Genomic DNA, 20,325 nt, shown 5'->3' with positions numbered 1-20,325 from the left:
TCATCCTATTGCGGACAGTCTGAGCACTGATGGATGGATTGTGCGTTCCTGGTGTAACTCGGGCAGTTGTTGTTGTCATCCTGTACCTGTCCCGCAGGTGTGATGTTCAGATGTACCGATCCTGTGCAGGTGTTACATGTGGTCTGCCACTGCGAGGACGATCAGCTGTCCGTCCTGTCTCCCTGTAGCGCTGTCTTAGGCGTCTCACAGTACGGACATTGCAATTTATTCCACAGGTTTTTTACGAATTATCTTTGAAAGACATTGTCCTGAAAAAGGTACGTTTCTTTTTTTGCTGAGTTTGTGACAACATGAGTACAAATGAGGAACTACTCACCATTTTGCCACTGAAAGGACATACAAGGGAGTTAGCAAACTTCATAAAAGCTTGAAAAATGCCTAACAAATTCCATCTGCCCTTTTGTAAGCTTGTCTCCATTACTACGGATGGGGCACCCGCTATGGTAGGCCGCATTAGTGGGTTTGTTGCATTGTGCAAACGAGATGACTCTTTCCCGGACTTTCTTAGTTATCACTGCATAATTCATCAGCAAGCTTTGTGCAGGAAGATGTTAAACATGAAAGAGGTGATAGATGTTGCCATGAAGATTGTGTGTTCTATTCGAGCAAGAAGTCTACAGCGGAGGCTATTTCACGCTCACTTAGAAGAGACTGAAGAGGAGCACACAGACCTGCTGCTGCACACGGATGTGCGGTGGCTGAGTCTAGGTAAATTTTTTTGGAGATTCAGTGAGTTGTTGCCTAAAATCAAGGAGTTTCTCAAGGTCTCCAAACATGCAGAATATGCACAGCTAGAGGACACACAGTGGCTCCTGGATTGAGCTTTTCTCACTGACCTAACTTACATCATTAATTAATTGAATGTAGCGCTGCAAAAAAAGGCAAACATATAATTGACATGATCAGCTCTGTGAACACTTAAATGCAAACTACAACTGCTCACAAGAAAGCTGCAACGTAAAAAGCTGCATTCAGAACTTGAACGTCAGGGCAAGGATACAGCACAGCTTGACAGTGCACGTTACGTGGCGCAAGTCCAGAGCATCTCATCTGAGTTTGACAGTCATTTCATTGACTGCATCACTTGAGCCTATTGCCACTTATATGTGCTTTCCGTTTGGCACAGACTTAAATGTGGAAGTCATTGCCTCCAAAATGGGATCACTTTTTCAGTTGGACACAACTATATGAGAAACTAAAATTCTCCCCGTTCAAAATGACATTCAGCTGAAATCCAGGGCAACCACTGAGATGAAGGAAGAGTTCTGGGAGCTGCTGTAGAGGAGAAGTATCCCAACATAAGAAGATGTGCTCTCAACTTATCAGCCCTTTGTGGATCAACCTACCTCTGTGAGTCTGCATTTTCTCACATGAAGATAATAAAGTCCAAGTACAGATCTACTATGACAGATGACCACCATGTGGCCTGCATGAGACTGGCAACAAGCTGCTACAGCCCTAACTATGAAAAACTACTGGCCTCCACCCAATGCCAAAAGTCACACGAAGGTAGGAAATGAAATTGGTTGCACTTGTGTGGAAAACGTGTTATTGGTCCACATTATATTTGGGTATCAAATAGGATTCATAGCAGCAGGTCCATACTCAGTGGTGTGCTGCGTTTCATACATTTTGTTGGTTGGTTTAGAGACTGGTAGATCTCATCAGGCTGGCAAATTAAAAAGTAGATCACACGTCAAAGAAGGTAGGGCACACCTGGTGTACAGTGTGTACTGAGTGTAATATGTGCATTATGCATGGTGAGAGGGTGTATCTATCACAGCAGGTTGGTGGCACCTTAATTGGGGAGGACAGGCTCGCAGTAATGACTGGAGCAGAACGAGTGGAATGGTATCAAATACATCAAATTGATACCATTCCATTTGCTCCATTCCAGCAATTATTATGAGCTGTCCTCCCCTCAGCAGCCTCCACTGGTGTACAGTGCATTGGGAAAGTATTCAGACCCGTTGACTTTTTCCACATTCTATTACGTTACAACCTTATTCTAAAATTGATTAAATATTTGTTTTATTCTCATCAATCTACACGTAATACCCCATAATGACAAAGCGAAAACAGTTTTTTTTTAAATGTATTAAAAATAAAAAACTGAAATACCTTATTTACATAAGTATTCAGACCCTTTAATATGAGACTTGAAATTGAGCTCAGGTGCATCCTGTTTCCATTGATCATCCTTGAGATGTTTCTACAACTTCATTGGAGTCCACCTGGGGTAAATTCAATTGATTGTACATGATTTGGAAAGGCACACACCTGTCTATATAAGTTGACAGGGCATGTTAGAGCAAAAACTAAGCCATGAGGTCGAAGGAATTGTCCGTAGAGCTCCGGGACAGGATTGTGAAGAGGCACAGATCTGGGGAAGGGTACCAAAAACGTGAAGGTCTCCAATAACACAGTGGCTTTCATCCTTCTTAAATGGAAGAAGAGTGGAACCACCAAGAGTCTTCCTAGAACTGGCTGGCCGCCCGGCCAAACTGAGCAATCAGGGGAGAAGGGCAATGGTCACTCTAACAGAGCTCCAGAGTTCCTCTGTGGAGATGGGAGAACCTTCCAGAAGGACAAACATCTCTGCAGCCCTCCACAAATCAGGCCTTTATGATTGAGAGTCCTGACACAAAGAATACAAATATATTTTATAGCAAAGATACACCCCCTTAGTCTACATGACAAACAACAGATGCGAGAAAGGAGTATCCCCCAGCCAGACAGCATTTGCCGTGAAGACTGTTCTTATTGTACAGAAACCATAGTTTGGCCCGAGACAAGGTTCCTCTCATCATTATCCATACCTGAGCCATCTCTCCCTGGTACCTTACAGAACACAAACACCAACTCATTCTATGGAATGCATGCTGTAGGTTTTAGCACCAAACCATTCAGAAATCAATTGTCAGCGTTGAGCCTCAAAGGCTCCTCTCAGTTCACACAGACACAGGTAAGCAAGTACTAATGGAACCCTATTCTATTGCATAAATGGTAGTATTATAACATCATCTTGTAATTTCTCCACCATAATGCCAAGCGCCACGTCTGGAGGAAACCTGGCACCATCCCTACAGTGAAGCATGGTGGTGGTGGCATCATGCTGTTTTTTTTTTCTTCAGCGGCAGGGACTGGGAGACTAGTCAGGATCGAGGGAAAGATGAACGACGCAAAGTACAGAGAGATGCTTGATGAAAACCTGCTCCAGAGCAGCCAAGACCTCAGACTGGGGCGAAGGTTCACCTTCCAACAGGACAACGACCCTAACCACACAGCCAAGACAACGGAAGAGTGGCTTCGGGACAAGTCTCTGAATGTCCTTGAGTGGCCCAGGCAGAGCACAGACTTGAACCTGATCAAACATCTCTGGAGAGACTTGAAAATAGCTGTGCAGTGACGCTTCCCATCCAAGAGAATCTGCAGAGAAGAATGGGAGAAAAACTCCCCAAATACAGGTGTGCCAAGCTTGTAGCATCATACCCAAGAAGACCTCTAGGCTATAATCGCTGCCAAAGGTGCTTCAACAAAGTACTGAGTAAAGGGTCTGAATAATTATGTTATTTAAAACATTTTTTTTTTAAATACATTTGCAAAAATGTCTAAAAACCAGTTTTTGCTTTGTCCTTATGTGGTATTGTGTGTAGATTGATGTGGGGGGGAAAAACGATTCAATCCATTTTAGAATAAGGCTATAATGTAACAAAATGTGTTAAAAGTCAAGGGGTCTGAACACTCCGAATGCACTGTATATATGTACCCTGGGTGGGTTGGCCGGCAGGGAGCCGAGGTAGTTCTCCAGGGCCATGTGGCGGCGGCTGTTGAGCAGGGCCTCCACCCGGGCCATGTGGGTCTCCACCAGCTGCTGCCTCTCTCCTGCTGCCTCCTGCTCCAGGGCCTCCACCTTCTCCTGGAAGTGCTGCACACAAAAAAATTAGCACGCACGCACGCGCGCACACACACACGCACACGTACACAAGGTAGTGTACCTGGATGACTGCCTTCTTGTCAGCGCGAGGGAGACTCTTGGCTTGTCTCTCTGCTTCCTCCCACTCTCTCATCACCTGGCGAGACACGTCAGTCACACATCAGAGGATTGTGGGTAGTGTAGTGAACCCCCTTATTGTCCTTAGTTCACGTCAGAGAAGGGACCCCTCTCCCCCATACGTTCTCCCTCTTTCAAACACACAGGCTATCTTTCTCTCTCTCTCACAAACACACAGGCTATCTTTCTCTCTCTCTCACAAACACACAGGCTATCTTTCTCTCTCACTCACAAACACACAGGCTATCTTTCTCTCTCACTCACAAACACACAGGCTATCTTTCTCTCTCACTCACAAACACACAGGCTATCTTTCTCACTCACTCACAAACACACAGGCTATCTTTCTCTCTCTCTCACAAACACACAGGCTATCTTTCTTTCTCTCTCACAAACACACAGGCTATCTTTCTTTCTCTCTCACAAACACACAGGCTATCTTTCTCTCTCTCTCACAAACACACAGGCTATCTTTCTCTCTCACTCACAAACACACAGGCTATCTTTCTCTCTCTCACTCACAAACACACAGGCTATCTTTCTCTCTCTCACTCACAAACACACAGGCTATCTTTCTCTCTCTCACTCACAAACACACAGGCTATCTTTCTCTCTCTCACTCTCAAACACACAGGCTATCTTTCTCTCTCTCACTCTCAAACACACAGGCTATCTTTCTCTCTCACTCACAAACACACAGGCTATCTTTCTCTCTCTCTCACAAACACACAGGCTATCTTTCTCACTCACTCACAAACACACAGGCTATCTTTCTATCTCTCTCACAAACACACAGGCTATCTTTCTCTCTCACTCACAAACACACAGGCTATCTTTCTCTCTCACTCACAAACACACAGGCTATCTTTCTCTCTCACTCACAAACACACAGGCTATCTTTCTCTCTCTCTCACAAACACACAGGCTATCTTTCTTTCTCTCTCACTCACAAACACACAGGCTATCTTTCTTTCTCTCTCTCTCACTCACAAACACACAGGCTATCTTTCTTTCTCTCTCTCTCACTCACAAACACACAGGCTATCTTTCTTTCTCTCTCTCTCACTCACAAACACACAGGCTATCTTTCTTTCTCTCTCTCTCACTCACAAACACACAGGCTATCTTTCTTTCTTTCTCTCTCACTCACAAACACACAGGCTATCTTTCTTTCTTTCTCTCTCACTCACAAACACACAGGCTATCTTTCTTTCTTTCTCTCTCACTCACAAACACACAGGCTATCTTTCTTTCTTTCTCTCTCTCTCACAAACACACAGGCTATCTTTCTCTCTCTCTCACAAACACACAGGCTATCTTTCTCTCTCTCTCACAAACACACAGGCTATCTTTCTCTCTCTCTCACAAACACAGGCTATCTTTCTCACTCACTCACAAACACACAGGCTATCTTTCTCTCTCACTCACAAACACACAGGCTATCTTTCTCTCTCACTCACAAACACACAGGCTATCTTTCTCTCTCACTCACAAACACACAGGCTATCTTTCTCTCTCACTCACAAACACACAGGCTATCTTTCTCTCTCACTCACAAACACACAGGCTATCTTTCTCTCTCACTCACAAACACACAGGCTATCTTTCTCTCTCACTCACAAACACACAGGCTATCTTTCTCTCTCACTCACAAACACACAGGCTATCTTTCTCTCTCTCTCACAAACACACAGGCTATCTTTCTCTCTCACTCACAAACACACAGGCTATCTTTCTCTCTCTCTCACAAACACACAGGCTATCTTTCTCTCTCTCTCACAAACACACAGGCTATCTTTCTCTCTCTCTCACAAACACACAGGCTATCTTTCTCTCCCTCTCACAAACACACAGGCTATCTTTCTCTCCCTCTCACAAACACACAGGCTATCTTTCTCTCTCTCTCACAAACACACAGGCTATCTTTCTCTCCCTCTCACAAACACACAGGCTATCTTTCTCTCTCTCTCACAAACACACAGGCTATCTTTCTCTCCCTCTCACAAACACACAGGCTATCTTTCTCCCTCTCTCACAAACACACAGGCTATCTTTCTCCCTCTCTCACAAACACACAGGCTATCTTTCTCCCTCTCTCACAAACACACAGGCTATCTTTCTCTCCCTCTCACAAACACACAGGCTATCTTTCTCCCTCTCTCACAAACACACAGGCTATCTTTCTCCCTCTCTCACAAACACACAGGCTATCTTTCTCCCTCTCTCACAAACACACAGGCTATCTTTCTCTCTCGCTCACAAACACACAGGCTATCTTTCTCTCTCTCTCACAAACACACAGGCTATCTTTCTCTCTCTCTCACAAACACACAGGCTATCTTTCTCTCTCTCTCACAAACACACAGGCTATCTTTCTCTCCCTCTCACAAACACACAGGCTATCTTTCTCTCCCTCTCACAAACACACAGGCTATCTTTCTCCCTCTCTCACAAACACACAGGCTATCTTTCTCTCTCTCTCACAAACACACAGGCTATCTTTCTCTCTCTCTCACAAACACACAGGCTATCTTTCTCTCCCTCTCAAACACACCTGGGACATCCTGTCGCGGTGCTTGGCCTCCAGACTCTCCTTGGCCTGCTGGAAGTTGGCGTGTTCACTGTCGTCTCCAGGAGACTCCAGGTAACGGTCCACCGCGTCAGGGGGGGAGGGGGCCGTGGTAGGCACTGGGAGAGGAGGAAGAAAAAGCGATAGAGGGGAGAGGAGAAAGGGGATTTCCACAAAAGGGTCCAAAGACAGAAGGTAACTGTTACATACTGATCACTCAAAAGTTAAACAGCGGCATATCCTCCTCCCACATTTAAGACTTTCAGGGTCTGAACACAAAGACAGACAGGTAGACCGGGCAGTCAGGTAGAGAGACAGGTCAAACACACAGACATATAAGTAGACTGGGCAGTCAGGTAGAGAGATAGGTCAAACACACAGGCAGACAGGTAGACCTGGCAGTCAGGTAGAGAGACAGGTCAAACACACAGACAGATAGGTAGACCGGGCAGTCAGGTAGAGAGACAGGTCAAACACACAGACAGATAGGTAGACCGGTCAAACACACAAACAGACAGGTAGACCTGGCAGTCAGGTAGAGAGACAGGTCAAACACAGACAGACAGGTAGACCGGTCAAACACACAAACAGACAGGTAGACCTGGCAGTCAGGTAGAGAGACAGGTCAAACACACAAACAGACAGGTAGACCTGGCAGTCAGGTAGAGAAACAGGTCAAACACACAAACAGACAGGTAGACCTGGCAGTCAGGTAGAGAGACAGGTCAAACACACAAACAGACAGGTAGACCTGGCAGTCAGGTAGAGAGACAGGTCAACCACACAAAGACAGGTACACCTGGCAGACAGGTGGCGAGACAGGTCAACCACAAAAACAGACAGACAGGTAGAGAGACAGGTCAACCACACAGACAGGTAGAGAGACAGGTCAAACACACAAAGACAGGTAGACCTGGCAGACAGGTGGAGACAGGTGAACCACACAGACAGGTAGAGAGACCGGTCAACCACACAGACAGACAGACAGAGAGACAGGTCAACCACACAGACAGACAGACAGACAGGTCAACCACACAGACAAAGGTAGGTAGAGAGACAGGTCAGCCACACAGAGAGACAGGTAGGTAGAGACACAGGTCAACCGCAGACAGACAGGTAGAGAGACAGGTCAACCACACAGACAGACAGGTAGAGAGACAGGTCAAACACACAAAGACAGGTAGACCTGGCAGACAGGTGGAGAGACAGGTCAACTGCACAAAGGCAGGTAGGTAGAGAGACAGGCCAGCCACACAGACAGGTAGGTAGAGAGACAGGTCAACAACACAGACAGACAAACAGGTAGAGAGACCGGTCAACCACACAGACAGACACAGGTCAACCACACAGACAGACAGGTAGGTTGAGACAGGTCAGTCACAGACAGGTAGGTAGAGAGACAGGTCAACAACACAGATAGAAAGACAGGTCAACCACACAGACAGGTCAAACACACACAAACAGACAGACAGAGATAGACAGACAGGTCAATGACACAGACAGACAGGTCAGCCACACAAAGACAGGTAGACCTGGCAGACAGGTGGAGAGACAGGTGAACCACACAGACAGACAGGTAGAGAGACAGGTCAACAACACAGACAGACAAACAGGTAGAGAGACAGGTCAACCACACAGACAGACAGACAGGTGATATACCGGTCTGCCTTGACATTTCTGTTGTGTCTGTGTGTGTGGGTGTGTATGCATGCGCGAGATACGGGAGACTGGAGATCAGATAAGTGAATTCTGCCCAGTCAGGATCAGGGTAGGCGCTGCATCATTCTCTCCCGCTGAGGAGCGTTGTGCTTAACTGCGCGGAAAGTGCCGGAAAAGAGTGGAACAGCCAGGCTGGGGCTGGGAAACAGAAAGAGACTCAACCAACTGACATATGCAGGAACACACACACACACACACACACACACACACACACGGATACAGTGATTTAAAGAGACACTGCTGCTGTTAGGTTAAACCGGTTAGAACATCAACTCATTAACCCACTGCCAGGTCAGGCCACCAGAAATCACCAGACAAACATTGTCTCACACACACAATGTTTTTGAGTTGGTTAGTGAGTGATGGAGTGAGTGAGAGAATAGTTGCAAAAGCAGAAGAGGGAGTGAGTGAGTTGGCTATTTTCCACCAGTGACATTCTCTGCTAATGTCGGCGCAGATACTTCCTAATATCTCGTCCGTTTCTTGATTACGTTTTTTTTTTTTTATCTATCAGAATGACCTAATTGAAAGGTCAACGTCTGTCTGTACCAAGCCATCTGTTCACCCACTAGAGCAGACTATTGATAGGAACACTCTGCACTTCCCCAAAACCTGAGATGGATCCAGGCCCTCAAGGTTTGTTGCAGTAAAACAGTCTTAGCTATCCAGAGTAATGGTTCATCTGTAATAACTACTATTGGAGGGAAATGAAAGATCAATAAATATCTTAAAAGGCTGTGCTTTTTATTGACCTTCCACTTCCCTCTAAGAGTGGCAGAATATATTTTTTATGAAATTCAATGAAAACTTAAAGTATCCATCATTGACGAATATGATGCAAAATTTACACTGAACAAAAATATCAAAACAACATGTAAAGGTTGGTCACATGTTTCATGAAGTGAAATAAAAGTGTTCCATAGGCACAAAAACCTTATTTCTCTCACATTTTGTGCACAAATGTGTTTTACATCCCTCTTAGTGAGCATTTCTCCTTTGCCAAGATAATCCATCCACCTGACAGGTGTGGCATATCAAGAAGCGGATTAAACGGCATGATCATTACACAGGTGCACCTTGTGCTGGGGACAAATACCACTCAAATGTTCAGTTTTGTCACAACACAATGCCACAGATGTGTCAAGTTTTGAGGGAGCGGCCATTGAAGAGGAATGGGACAACATTCTGATCAACTCTATGCAAATAATATGTGTCGCTCCGCATGAGGCAAATGATGGTCACACCAGATACTGACTGCTTTTCTGATTCACGCATCTACATTTAGGTTTTTTTAAGTATCTGTGACCAATAAAATGGATATCTGTATTCCCAGTCATGTGAAATCCATAGATTAGGCCCTAATGAATTTATTTAAATTGACTGATTTCCATATGTGAACTGTAACTCAGTAAAATCTTTGAAATTGTTGCATGTTGCATTTATATTTTTGTTCAGTCTAGAACTGAAAAATCTTCCCCTTTCAGAGTAGGTAGTACATCACTTGTGCTCCAAGTGTCTAAGAGCCATCAGACAGACAGGTAGACGGTGTTAAACAGACAGACAGCTCAGAGAGGCAGACAGCAGGGGGGATACTCCCCAAGTCAAGGGGTATAGAGGTCCATATCGGGGGTCCAGTCCAGGGACTTACACACACTGTTGCTGCAGACAGACAGGCAGTACTCCTCTGAGTCAAAGTTATTCCGGTTGCCCCCACACCCTCCAAAGAGGAAGGGGGCACAGGTGCCCTTCTCTGGCACAAAGTACCAACGCTCCAGAATGGCATGGCACGGGCCCGACTCAGCACGCGCCCAACACACCTCTGAGAAAGACACACACTCTTAAAACACACACTCACACAGAGCAATCACACACACTGCTTGGGTGTGTTTACACAATATGTTCAAACATACACACATCTTCTCCATCTTTAAAACCTCCCCACAAATCCTTGGGGAAAAACAAACAAACAAACAAGTAATCATCTCTTTCAAGCCATGGCTTGTTCTTACCTCTGACGACTTCCTCAACCGACTCAGTGGTGGTCGTGGTGGTGGTTGTCATGGCGATGTTGGAGGTGCCTTCACCACTGTCCCGTTCACCGGTCACGTCATCCTCATCGTCGTCTTCATCATCATCATCATCATTATCATCCTCAAGACCATCTCCGTCCTCATCTCTGTCAAAGGCATCCTCTTCGTCATCCTCCTCAGTGGTGACAGCCCCCTGATCCGCCTGGCGAGGCATGCTGTAGGGAGAGAGGGTGGAACGTGAGTCTATCAGTGTGTGTAGTCTGGTTGTGCAGATTATCTGTCAAAAGGATTTAACCACTGGTTTAGGAACTTGAGTAAGTATTTAAGATGATGTGTGTGTGCTGAAATGTCTGGATGTTTGTGTCTGCCTGTATGCACCTGTGCTTGCACCTTTATGTGTGTATGCATTGTGTTTGTGCGTACCTGTTATCGGTATATTCAGTCTCGGCTCCACCCCACCACACATCAGACTCAGTCAGCTCCACACTGTCTGACTCGCGCTGTGTCTCCGCTGGGCAACACACAAACTCCACCCCTCGGAAACGGTCGATGCCGCATGGCAACAGCATCCCGTAGTCATGGAGATTCATGGTGCGGTCTCCGCAGGACTGATAATAATAGTAATTAGGAAAAAAGTGATGGGCAAATGAGCTGTTAAGACACAGATCTTTACATATCACTAGTGTCAAGACAGTTTCCTGGTCAGGTACATGCTCAGGATAAAACTAAGCAAAAGACAAAAGGTGATACAAATAAACAATATGAAGCAAATCAATCATTGGTAGAATTCTAGCTTATAGAATCAGTCAAAAATAATAGGAGTAGGGATGAGGTGAAGAGCAGAGAGCAGTCATGCCTGCATGGGAGGATGGACCGAGATAAAGGGCTGAGTCATCACAGCCCAGCACACACACTCCCCCAGAATATGAGAGAGAGAGAACACTCGATAGATCGAGAGAGGAGAGAATACTGATAGTGTGAATCATCCAGAGGTATGGGGGTCAATGGGAGTCAGAGGGGCAGGGGCCCTCAGGGAATCCCTGCTGACTTCACAGGATTCCCCGAACACACCCCTTATTACCAGTGCAAGTGAAGAAATTATGCACTAGGAAAAAAGAGAAGAAAGGAGAAGGGGTGAAATGAGGAGAACTATAGAACGAAGAAACAAGAAAAGGAAAGAACAGGACATTGAGAGACCAAGACAAAACGGATTAAAAGATGAATGTGCGTGGGTGATTCCCGTAGCTGCGAGCCAAAGCCAAGCTTAGTCACAAAAGAGATTATTTTGTTGATTATCGAAAGGATCTTTGGTTTGTAAGTGAAGTGCTCTGAACCAAACTAGGATTTTGTTTCCCTTTCTTCAACTGTCCGAGTGCCATTCTGTGAACATTAAATATAATATTTTTTTTTAAAGCTGACTCTTCCTCTGTTTACACCACCCCTTGCTACCGCATAGATCAGAACCCCTCTGTACTGATAACACTAGATCGATAGAGGAGAGAACACGAGACGGATCGATAGAGGGGAGAACACGAGACGGATCGATAGAGGGGAGAACACGAGACGGATCGATAGAGGGGGGAACACGAGACGGATCGATAGAGGGGAGAACACGAGACGGATCGATAGAGGGGAGAACAAGAGACGGATCGATAGAGGGGAGAACACGAGACGGATCGATAGAGGGGAGAACACGAGACGGATCGATAGAGGGGAGAACACGAGACGGATCGATAGAGGGGAGAACAAGAGACGGATCGATAGAGGGGAGAACACGAGACGGATCGATAGAGGAGAGAACACGAGACGGATCGATAGAGGAGAGAACAAGAGACGGATTGATAGAGGAGAGAACAAGAGACGGATCGATAGAGGGGAGAACACGATACGGATCGATAGAGGGGAGAACACGATACGGATCGATAGAGGGGAGAACACGAGACGGAACGATAGAGGGGAGAACACGAGACGGAACGATAGAGGGGAGAACACGAGATGGAACGATAGAGGGGAGAACACGAGATGGAACGATAGAGGGGAGAACACGAGATGGAACGATAGAGGAGAGAACACGAGATGGATCGGTAGATGGGTAGATGGGTAGATGAGAGAATACAAGATGGATAGAAGAGGTCTGGCCACCCATCATAGCCTGGTTCCTCTCTAGGTTTATTCCTAGGTTCCGGCCTTTCTAGGGAGTTATTCCTAACAACCGTGTTTCTACATCTGCATTGTTGCTGTTTGGGGTTTTAGGCTGGGTTTCTGTACAGCATGTTGTGACATCAGCTGATGTAAGAAGGGCTCTATAAATACATTTGATTGATTGATAGATAGAGGTGAGACAACATCAACAATATAAAAAGCAAGAGCAGGAAAAGAACAGTGCACTAGAGGAGAGGATCAGACTGCTGGAGGAGATGGTGAGAGGGATGGCGTGTGACAGAACAACCCATTAGAGAGGTGGCCACCCCTGCAGAGAAGCCAGCAGACCAGCCCACCTCAGCTCCTGACAAAAGTCTCGACACCACAGCAGAACAGTCCACACCAGACCCTGACCATAGTGTTGACATCACAGCAGACAACTGAAGAACCCCAAGCCCAGGGGATCTCACCCCCTCTGAGCACCCCCCCTGTCAGCCACCCTGATAGCCCTCCTGACAACCCCCCCCACACACACCCACTGAGGAAATACACAAGACACAGATTGTACTCCTTATGGACTCAAATGGGAAATATATATTATTATTTATTTTTTTCTTCTCCCAAACACAGTGTGTCCAAACATCCAGCGCGCCCTGACCTTCTGTCTGAGGACCAACTAGGTTCACCTAGCCACATAATATTACACACAGGTAAAAACAACCTGAGAACACAGCAGGAAGTGGTGGCCACAGCACTGAAGGGAGTGATTGAAAAAGCTTCTTCTACTTTCCCCAATGCACAAGTGGTTATCTCAACCCTGCTAGATGATCGTGGACTTCAGGAAACAGCAGAGGGAGCAGCCCCCTATCCACATCGACGAGACAGTAGTGGAGAAGGTGGGAAGTTTTAAGTTCCTCGGCGTACACATCACAGACAAACTGAAATGGTCCACCCACACAGACAGCGTGGTGAAGAAGGCGCAGCAGCGCCTCTTCAAACTCAGGAGGCTGAAGAAATTTGGCTTGTCACCAAAAACACTCAAACTTTTACAGATGCACAATCGAGAGCATCCTGTCGGGCTGTATCCCAGCCTGGTACGGCAACTGCTCCGCCCACAACCGTAAGGCTCTCCAGAGGGTAGTGAGGTCTGCACAACGCATCACCGGGGGCAAACTACCTGCCCTCCAGGACACCTACAGCACCCAATGTCACAGGAAGGCCAAAAAGATCATCAAGGACAACAACCACCCCGAGCCACTGCCTGTTCACCCTGCTATCATCTAGATGGCGAGGTCAGTACAGGTGCATCAAAGCAGGGACCGAGAGACTGAAAAACAGCTTCTATCTCAAGGCCATCAGACTGTTAAACAACCATCACTAACATTGAGGGGCAGCTGCCAACATACTGACTCAACTCTAGCCACTTTAATAATGGAAAAATTGATGTAATAAATCTATCACTAGCCACTTTATATAATGTTTACATTACATTACTCATTTCATATGTATATACTGTACTCTATACCATCTACTGCATCTTGCCTATGCCGTTCAGCCATCGCTCATCCATATATTTTTATGTACATATTCTTATTCATTCCTTTACACTTGTGTGTATAAGGTAGTTGTTGTGAAACTGTTAGGTTAGATTACTTGTTAGACTGCATGGTCGGAACTAGAAGCACAAGCATTTCGCTACACTCGTATTAACATCTGCTAACCATGTGTATGTGACAAATAAAATTTGATTTGATTTTCTACCACGAAAGACTTCCACCCTGCTACCATACAGCGGGTAAACGCAAGTATTTTCTGTGACTGTGCCTCAAAACCAAATGTTTTCCTGGCCCACCACTCCACCCTGGACTTGAACCAGGGTCCACCTATACAAGGCAGCAGTGCCCACCTTCGCCCGGACTCTAAAGGACATCGCTCTCAAACGCAGCCCCAACACTTCACACAGGAGCAACAAATCAATAGACACCCCGCCCAGACCAGCGAGACACGATCCCAGACCTGCGGGACCCCCCCTGGACCTACACATAGAGGACCCATGCCGAGAAGACCTACATCCAGACCACAACACCACCAGCCACATACACACCCCCACCCCAACCAATCAACACCCCCCAAGTCAACCATGCCTACACCCCATTTAGGCCCCCTCAGATCAGACCTATGCCCCTCCTTCCCACCCCATCCCCGCAAAGAGGGCCTCAACGTGGAAGTCACACATACGCCCAAACAGACCCAACCCTGAATATTACACTAGCCCTAGCCAATGGCATGTACCAGATGCTCAGCAGGCTCTGCTCACACTTACTGGCCTGAGGCCAAACCACACGACCAACAACATTGGACACTTTATGGAACACAAAGCCTTCACCATCTCATCCTGGAATATCCAAGGCCTGAGGTCATCTGCCTTTGGCCTAAAGAGCAGAAACCTGGACTTCATCAAAGAAATCGGAAATACAGACATTGTCATCCTAAAAGAAACCTGGTATAGAGGAAACGGACCCACTGGTTTCCCTCTAGGTTACAGAGAGCTGGTAGTCCCATCCACCAAACTACCAGGTGTGAAACAGGGAAGGGACTCAGGGGGTATGCTAATTTGGTATAGAGCAGACCTAACTAACTCCATTAAATTAATCAAAACAGGAACATTTCACATTTGGCTAGAAATTCAAAAGGAAATGATCTCAACAGAGAAAAATGTCCTCCTGTGTGCTACCTATATCCCCCCACTAGAATCCCCATACTTTAATGAAGACAGCTTCTCCATCCTGGAGGGGGAAATCAATCATTTCCAGGGAGAGAATGTACTAGTCTGTGGCGACCTAAATGCCAGAACCGGACAAGAACCTGACACCCTCAGCACACAAGGGGACAAACACCTGCCTGAGGTGTCAACATTCCCTCCCCCATATAACCCCCTAGGCACAACTATGACATCATAACCAACAAAAACAAGTCACAACTCCTGCAGCTCTGTCGCACGCCGGGTATGTCCATAGTCAATGGTAGGCTTCGAGGGGACTCCTATGGTAGGTACACCTATAGCTCATCTCTTGGCAGTAGTACTGTAGACTACTTTATCACTGACCTCAACCCAGAGTCTCTCAGAGCGTTCACAGTCAGCCCACTGACACCCCTATCAGACCACAGCAAAATCACAGTCTACTTGAACAGAGCAATACTCAATCATGAGGCATCAAAGCCTAAGGAAGTGAGTAATATTAAGAAATGCTATAGATGGAAGGAATGCAGTTTGGAAACCTACCAAAAAAACTATTAGGCAACAACAAATTCAATCCCTTTTAGACAACTTCCTGGATAAAACGTTCCACTGTAATAGTGAAGGCATAACCTTGGCAGTGGAAACTCTTAACAGTATATTTGATAGGCTTCCCTATCAAATCCAAAAATGTCAAATAGAAAACCGAAGAAAATGAACCACAATGACAAATGGTTTGATGAAGAATGCAAAAATCTAAGAAGGAAATTGAGAAACCTGTCCAACCAAAAACATAGAGACCCGGAAAACCTGAATCTACGCCTTCACTGTGGTGAATCACTAAACAATACAGAAATACACTATGGAAAAAGAGGGAACAGCACGTCAGAGATCAGCTCAATGTAATTGAAGAATCCATAGGCTCTAACCACTTCTGGGAAAATTGGAAAACACTGAACAAACAACACAAATAATTATCTATCCAAAATGGAGATGTATGGGTAAACCACTTCTTCAATCTGTTTGGCTCTATAACAAAGAACAAACAGCAAAAACATATACATGGTCAAATTCAAATATTAGAATCAACTATTAAAGACTACCAGAACCCACTGGATTCTCCAATTACATTGAATGAACTACAGGACAAAATACAAACCCTCCAACCCAAAAAGGCCTGTGGTGTTGATGGTGTCCTCAATGAAATGATCAAATATAGACAACAAATTCCAATTGGCTATACTAAAACTCTTTAACATCATCCTTAGCTCTGGCATCTTCCCCAATATTTGGAACCAAGGACTGATCACCCCAATCCACAAAAGTGGAGACAAATTTGACCCCAAAAACTACCGTGGGATATGCGTCAACAGCAACCTTTGGCAAATCCTCTGCATTATCATTAACAGCAGACTTGTACAATTCCTCAGTGTAAACAATGTACTGAGCAAATGTCAAATTGGCTTCTTACCAAATTATCGCATGACAGACCACGTATTCACCCTGCACACCCTAATTGACAAACAAACAAACCAAAACAAAGGCAAAGTCTTCTCATGCTTTGTTGATTTCAAAAATGCCTTCGACTCAATTTGGCATGAGGGTCTGCTATACAAATTGATGGAAAGTGGTGTTGGGGGAAAAACATACGACATTATAAAATCTATGTACACACACAACAAGTGTGCGGTTAAAATAGGCAAAAAGCACACACATTTCATCCCACAGGGCCGTGGGGGGAGACAGGGATGCAGCTTAAGCCCCACCCTCTTCAACATATATATCAACGAATTGGCGAGGGCACTAGAACAGTCTGCAGCACCCGGCCTCACCCTACTAGAATCTGAAGTCAAATGTCTACTGTTTGCTGATAATCTGGTGCTTCTGTCACCAACCAATGAGGGCCTACAGCAGCACCTAGATCTTCTGCACAGATTCTGCCAGACCAGGGCCCTGACAGTAAATCTCAGTAAGACCAAAATAATGGTGTCCAAAAAAGGTCCAGTCACCAGGACCACAAATACAAATTCCATCTAGACACCGTTGCCCCAGAGCACACAAAAAACTACACATACCTGTTATGGGAATTTTATGAATAATGACTAAAGGATTTATACATTTAACGTAGAATTATAACTAACAGAATTATATCCTGTCTGATGAAGAATGTTTGTCCATAAGAAAGAGGGACTGTTGGTAGGCAAGGAACTGTGGCAGACAACTTGTGACCACTGTGAAACTGATAACAGGGATGGAAGTCTCCCCACCCAGGGAGGGGAAAGACCTTGGGCTTGTAGTAGATTGTATAACAGGTGGCAGACAACGTGTGAGTAGGAGAAGACTTGTGAACTAGGTTGCCATTGTATCTGAGAGGGACATTTATGACGAAATGTGAGGTATATAGACCAATGTACAGGAAATGATAGGCAGAACGTTCCCGTAAATAAACATTTGACTATTGTAGACTGGGCCTCTGTCTGTTTTTATTTCTATCAGTATCTTACAAATCCTGATATAGCAGACTGAGTAATTTAATTGAATTGGTTAAAGAACATGAGAACTGAATTCTCTTAACAATACCTTGGCCTAAACATCAGCGCCACAGGTAACTTCCACAAAGCTGTGAACGATCTGAGAGACAAGGCAAGAAGAGCATTTTATGCCATCAAAAGGAACATAAAATTCAACATACCAATTAGGATCTGGCTAAAAATACTTGAATCAGTTATAGAACCCATTGCCCTTTATGGTTGTGAGGTCTGGGGTCCGCTCACCAAGAATTCACAAAATGGGACAAACACCAAATTGAGACTCTGCATGCAGAATTCTGCAAAAATATCCTCCGTGTACAACGTAGAACACCAAATAATGCATGCAGAGCAGAATTAGGCCGATACCCACTAATTATCCAAATCCAGAAAAGAGCCGTTAAATTCTACAACCACCTAAAAAGGAAGCGATTCCCAAACCTTCCATAACAAAGTCATCACCTACAGAGAGATGAACCTGGAGAAGAGTTGGACTTGGGGCTCTGTTCACAAACACACACCACAGAGCCCCAGGACAGAAACACAATTAGACCCAACCAAATCATGAGAAAACAAAAGGATAATTCCTTGACACATTGGAAAGAATTTAAAAAACAGAGCAAACTAGAATGCTATTTGGCCCTAAACAGAGAGTACACAGTGGCAGAATACCTGACCACTGTGACTGACCCAAACTCAAAGAAAGCTTTGACTATGTACAGACTCTGTGAGCATAGCCTTGCTATTGAGAAAGACCGCCATAGCCTGTCTTCTCTTGAGAGCCAGGTCTGCCTATGTGCACACTGCCCACAAAATGAGGTGGAAACTGAGCTGCACTTCCTAACCTCCTGCCCAATGTATGACCATATTAGAGACACATATTTCCCTCAGATTACACAGATCCACCAAGAATTCGAAAACAAACCCGATTTTGATAAATTCCCATATCTACTGGGTGAAATACCACAGTGTGCCATCACAGCAGCAATATTTGTGACCTGTAGACACAAGAAAAGGTCAACCAGTGAAGAACAAACACCATTTTAAATACAACCCATATTTATGCTTATATATTTTCCCTTTTGTACTTCGTTACAACACTGTATATATACATAATATGACATGTGTAATGTCTTTATTCTTTTGGAACTTCTGTGAGTGTAATTTTTATTGTTTATTTCACTTCTGTATATTATCTACTTCACTTGCTTTGGCAATGTTAACATATGTTTCCCATGACAATTAAGCTCCTTGACCTGAATAGAGGAGAGAGAACACTAGATAGATAGACGAGAGAACACTAGCTAGATAGACAGAGAGAGAACACTAGCTAGATAGAGGAGAGAGAGAACACTAGCTAGATAGACAGAGAGAGAACACTAGCTAGATAGAGGAGAGAGAGAACACTAGCTAGATAGAGGAGAGAGAGAACACTAGCTAGATAGAGGAGAGAGAACACTAGCTAGATAGAGGAGAGAGAGAACACTAGCTAGATAGAGGAGAGAGAACACTAGCTAGATAGAGGAGAGAGAACACTAGCTAGATAGAGGAGAGAGAACACTAGCTAGATAGAGGAGAGAGAACACTAGCTAGATAGAGGAGAGAGAACACTAGCTAGATAGAGGAGAGAGAACACTAGCTAGATAGAGGAGAGAGAACACTAGCTAGATAGAGGAGAGAGAACACTAGCTAGATAGAGGAGAGAGAACACTAGCTAGATAGAGGAGAGAGAACACTAGCTAGGTAGAGGAGAGAGAACACTAGATAGATAGAGGAGAGAGAACACTAGATAGATAGAGGAGAGAGAACACTAGATAGATAGAGGAGAGAGAACACTAGATAGATAGAGGAGAGAGAACACTAGATAGATAGAGGAGAGAGAACACTAGATAGATAGAGACAGAACACTAGATAGATAGAGGAGAACACTAGATAGATAGAGAATACTAGATAGAGAGGTGTGAATACTGGCAGAATACCTGACCACTGTGACTGACCCAAAATTAAGGAAAGCTTTGACTATGTACAGACTCAGTGAACATAGCCTTACTATTGAAAGGCTGCCACAGGCAGACCTGCCTCTCAAGTGACAGGCTATGGGCACACTGCCCACAAAAGTAGGTGGAAACTGAGCTGCACTTCCTAACCTCCTGCCAAATGTATGACCATAGAGACATATTTCCCTCAGATTACACAGATCCTCAAAGTATTTGAAAACAAATCCAATTTTGATAAATTCCTATATCTGTTGGGTGAAATACTAGTGGGCCATCACAGCAGCAAGATTTGTGACCTGTTGCCACAAGAAAAAGGGCAACTAGTGAAGAACAAACACCATTGTAAATACAACCCATATTTATGTTAATTTATTTTCCCTTTTGTACTTTCACATCATTACAACACCGTATATATACACATAATGACATTTGTAATGTCCTTATTCTTTTGTGTGTAATGTTAAGAGAGAATATAACATTTGACTGAACCAAAATATAAATACAACATGTAAAGTGTTGGTCCCATGT

The 20,325-nt window shown here is 44.9% G+C and overlaps 1 protein-coding gene across 2 annotated transcripts in view; it reads right to left on the bottom strand.

Annotated features, from left to right (window-relative positions):
• Nucleotides 1-20,325, bottom strand: part of LOC120058466 (amyloid-beta A4 protein-like) — a 48,069-nt gene that overhangs the window by 7,405 nt on the left and 20,339 nt on the right. The window contains exons 5-10 of one of the 2 annotated variants that reach the window (XM_039007141.1): nt 10,817-11,001; nt 10,373-10,608; nt 10,012-10,182; nt 6,630-6,763; nt 4,020-4,094; nt 3,791-3,949 (exon numbers count right to left, since the gene is read on the bottom strand). In XM_039007141.1, coding sequence (XP_038863069.1) covers nt 3,791-3,949; nt 4,020-4,094; nt 6,630-6,763; nt 10,012-10,182; nt 10,373-10,608; nt 10,817-11,001 — 960 coding nt within the window. The remainder of the gene's footprint in view (nt 1-3,790; nt 3,950-4,019; nt 4,095-6,629; nt 6,764-10,011; nt 10,183-10,372; nt 10,609-10,816; nt 11,002-20,325) is intronic. The other variant, XM_039007142.1, reaches the window with a different exon arrangement.

Source organism: Salvelinus namaycush, chromosome 13 (genome assembly GCF_016432855.1).
Source record: "Salvelinus namaycush isolate Seneca chromosome 13, SaNama_1.0, whole genome shotgun sequence".
Taxonomy (NCBI): domain Eukaryota; kingdom Metazoa; phylum Chordata; class Actinopteri; order Salmoniformes; family Salmonidae; genus Salvelinus; species Salvelinus namaycush.
This window is presented reverse-complemented; position numbering and strand designations above follow the sequence as displayed.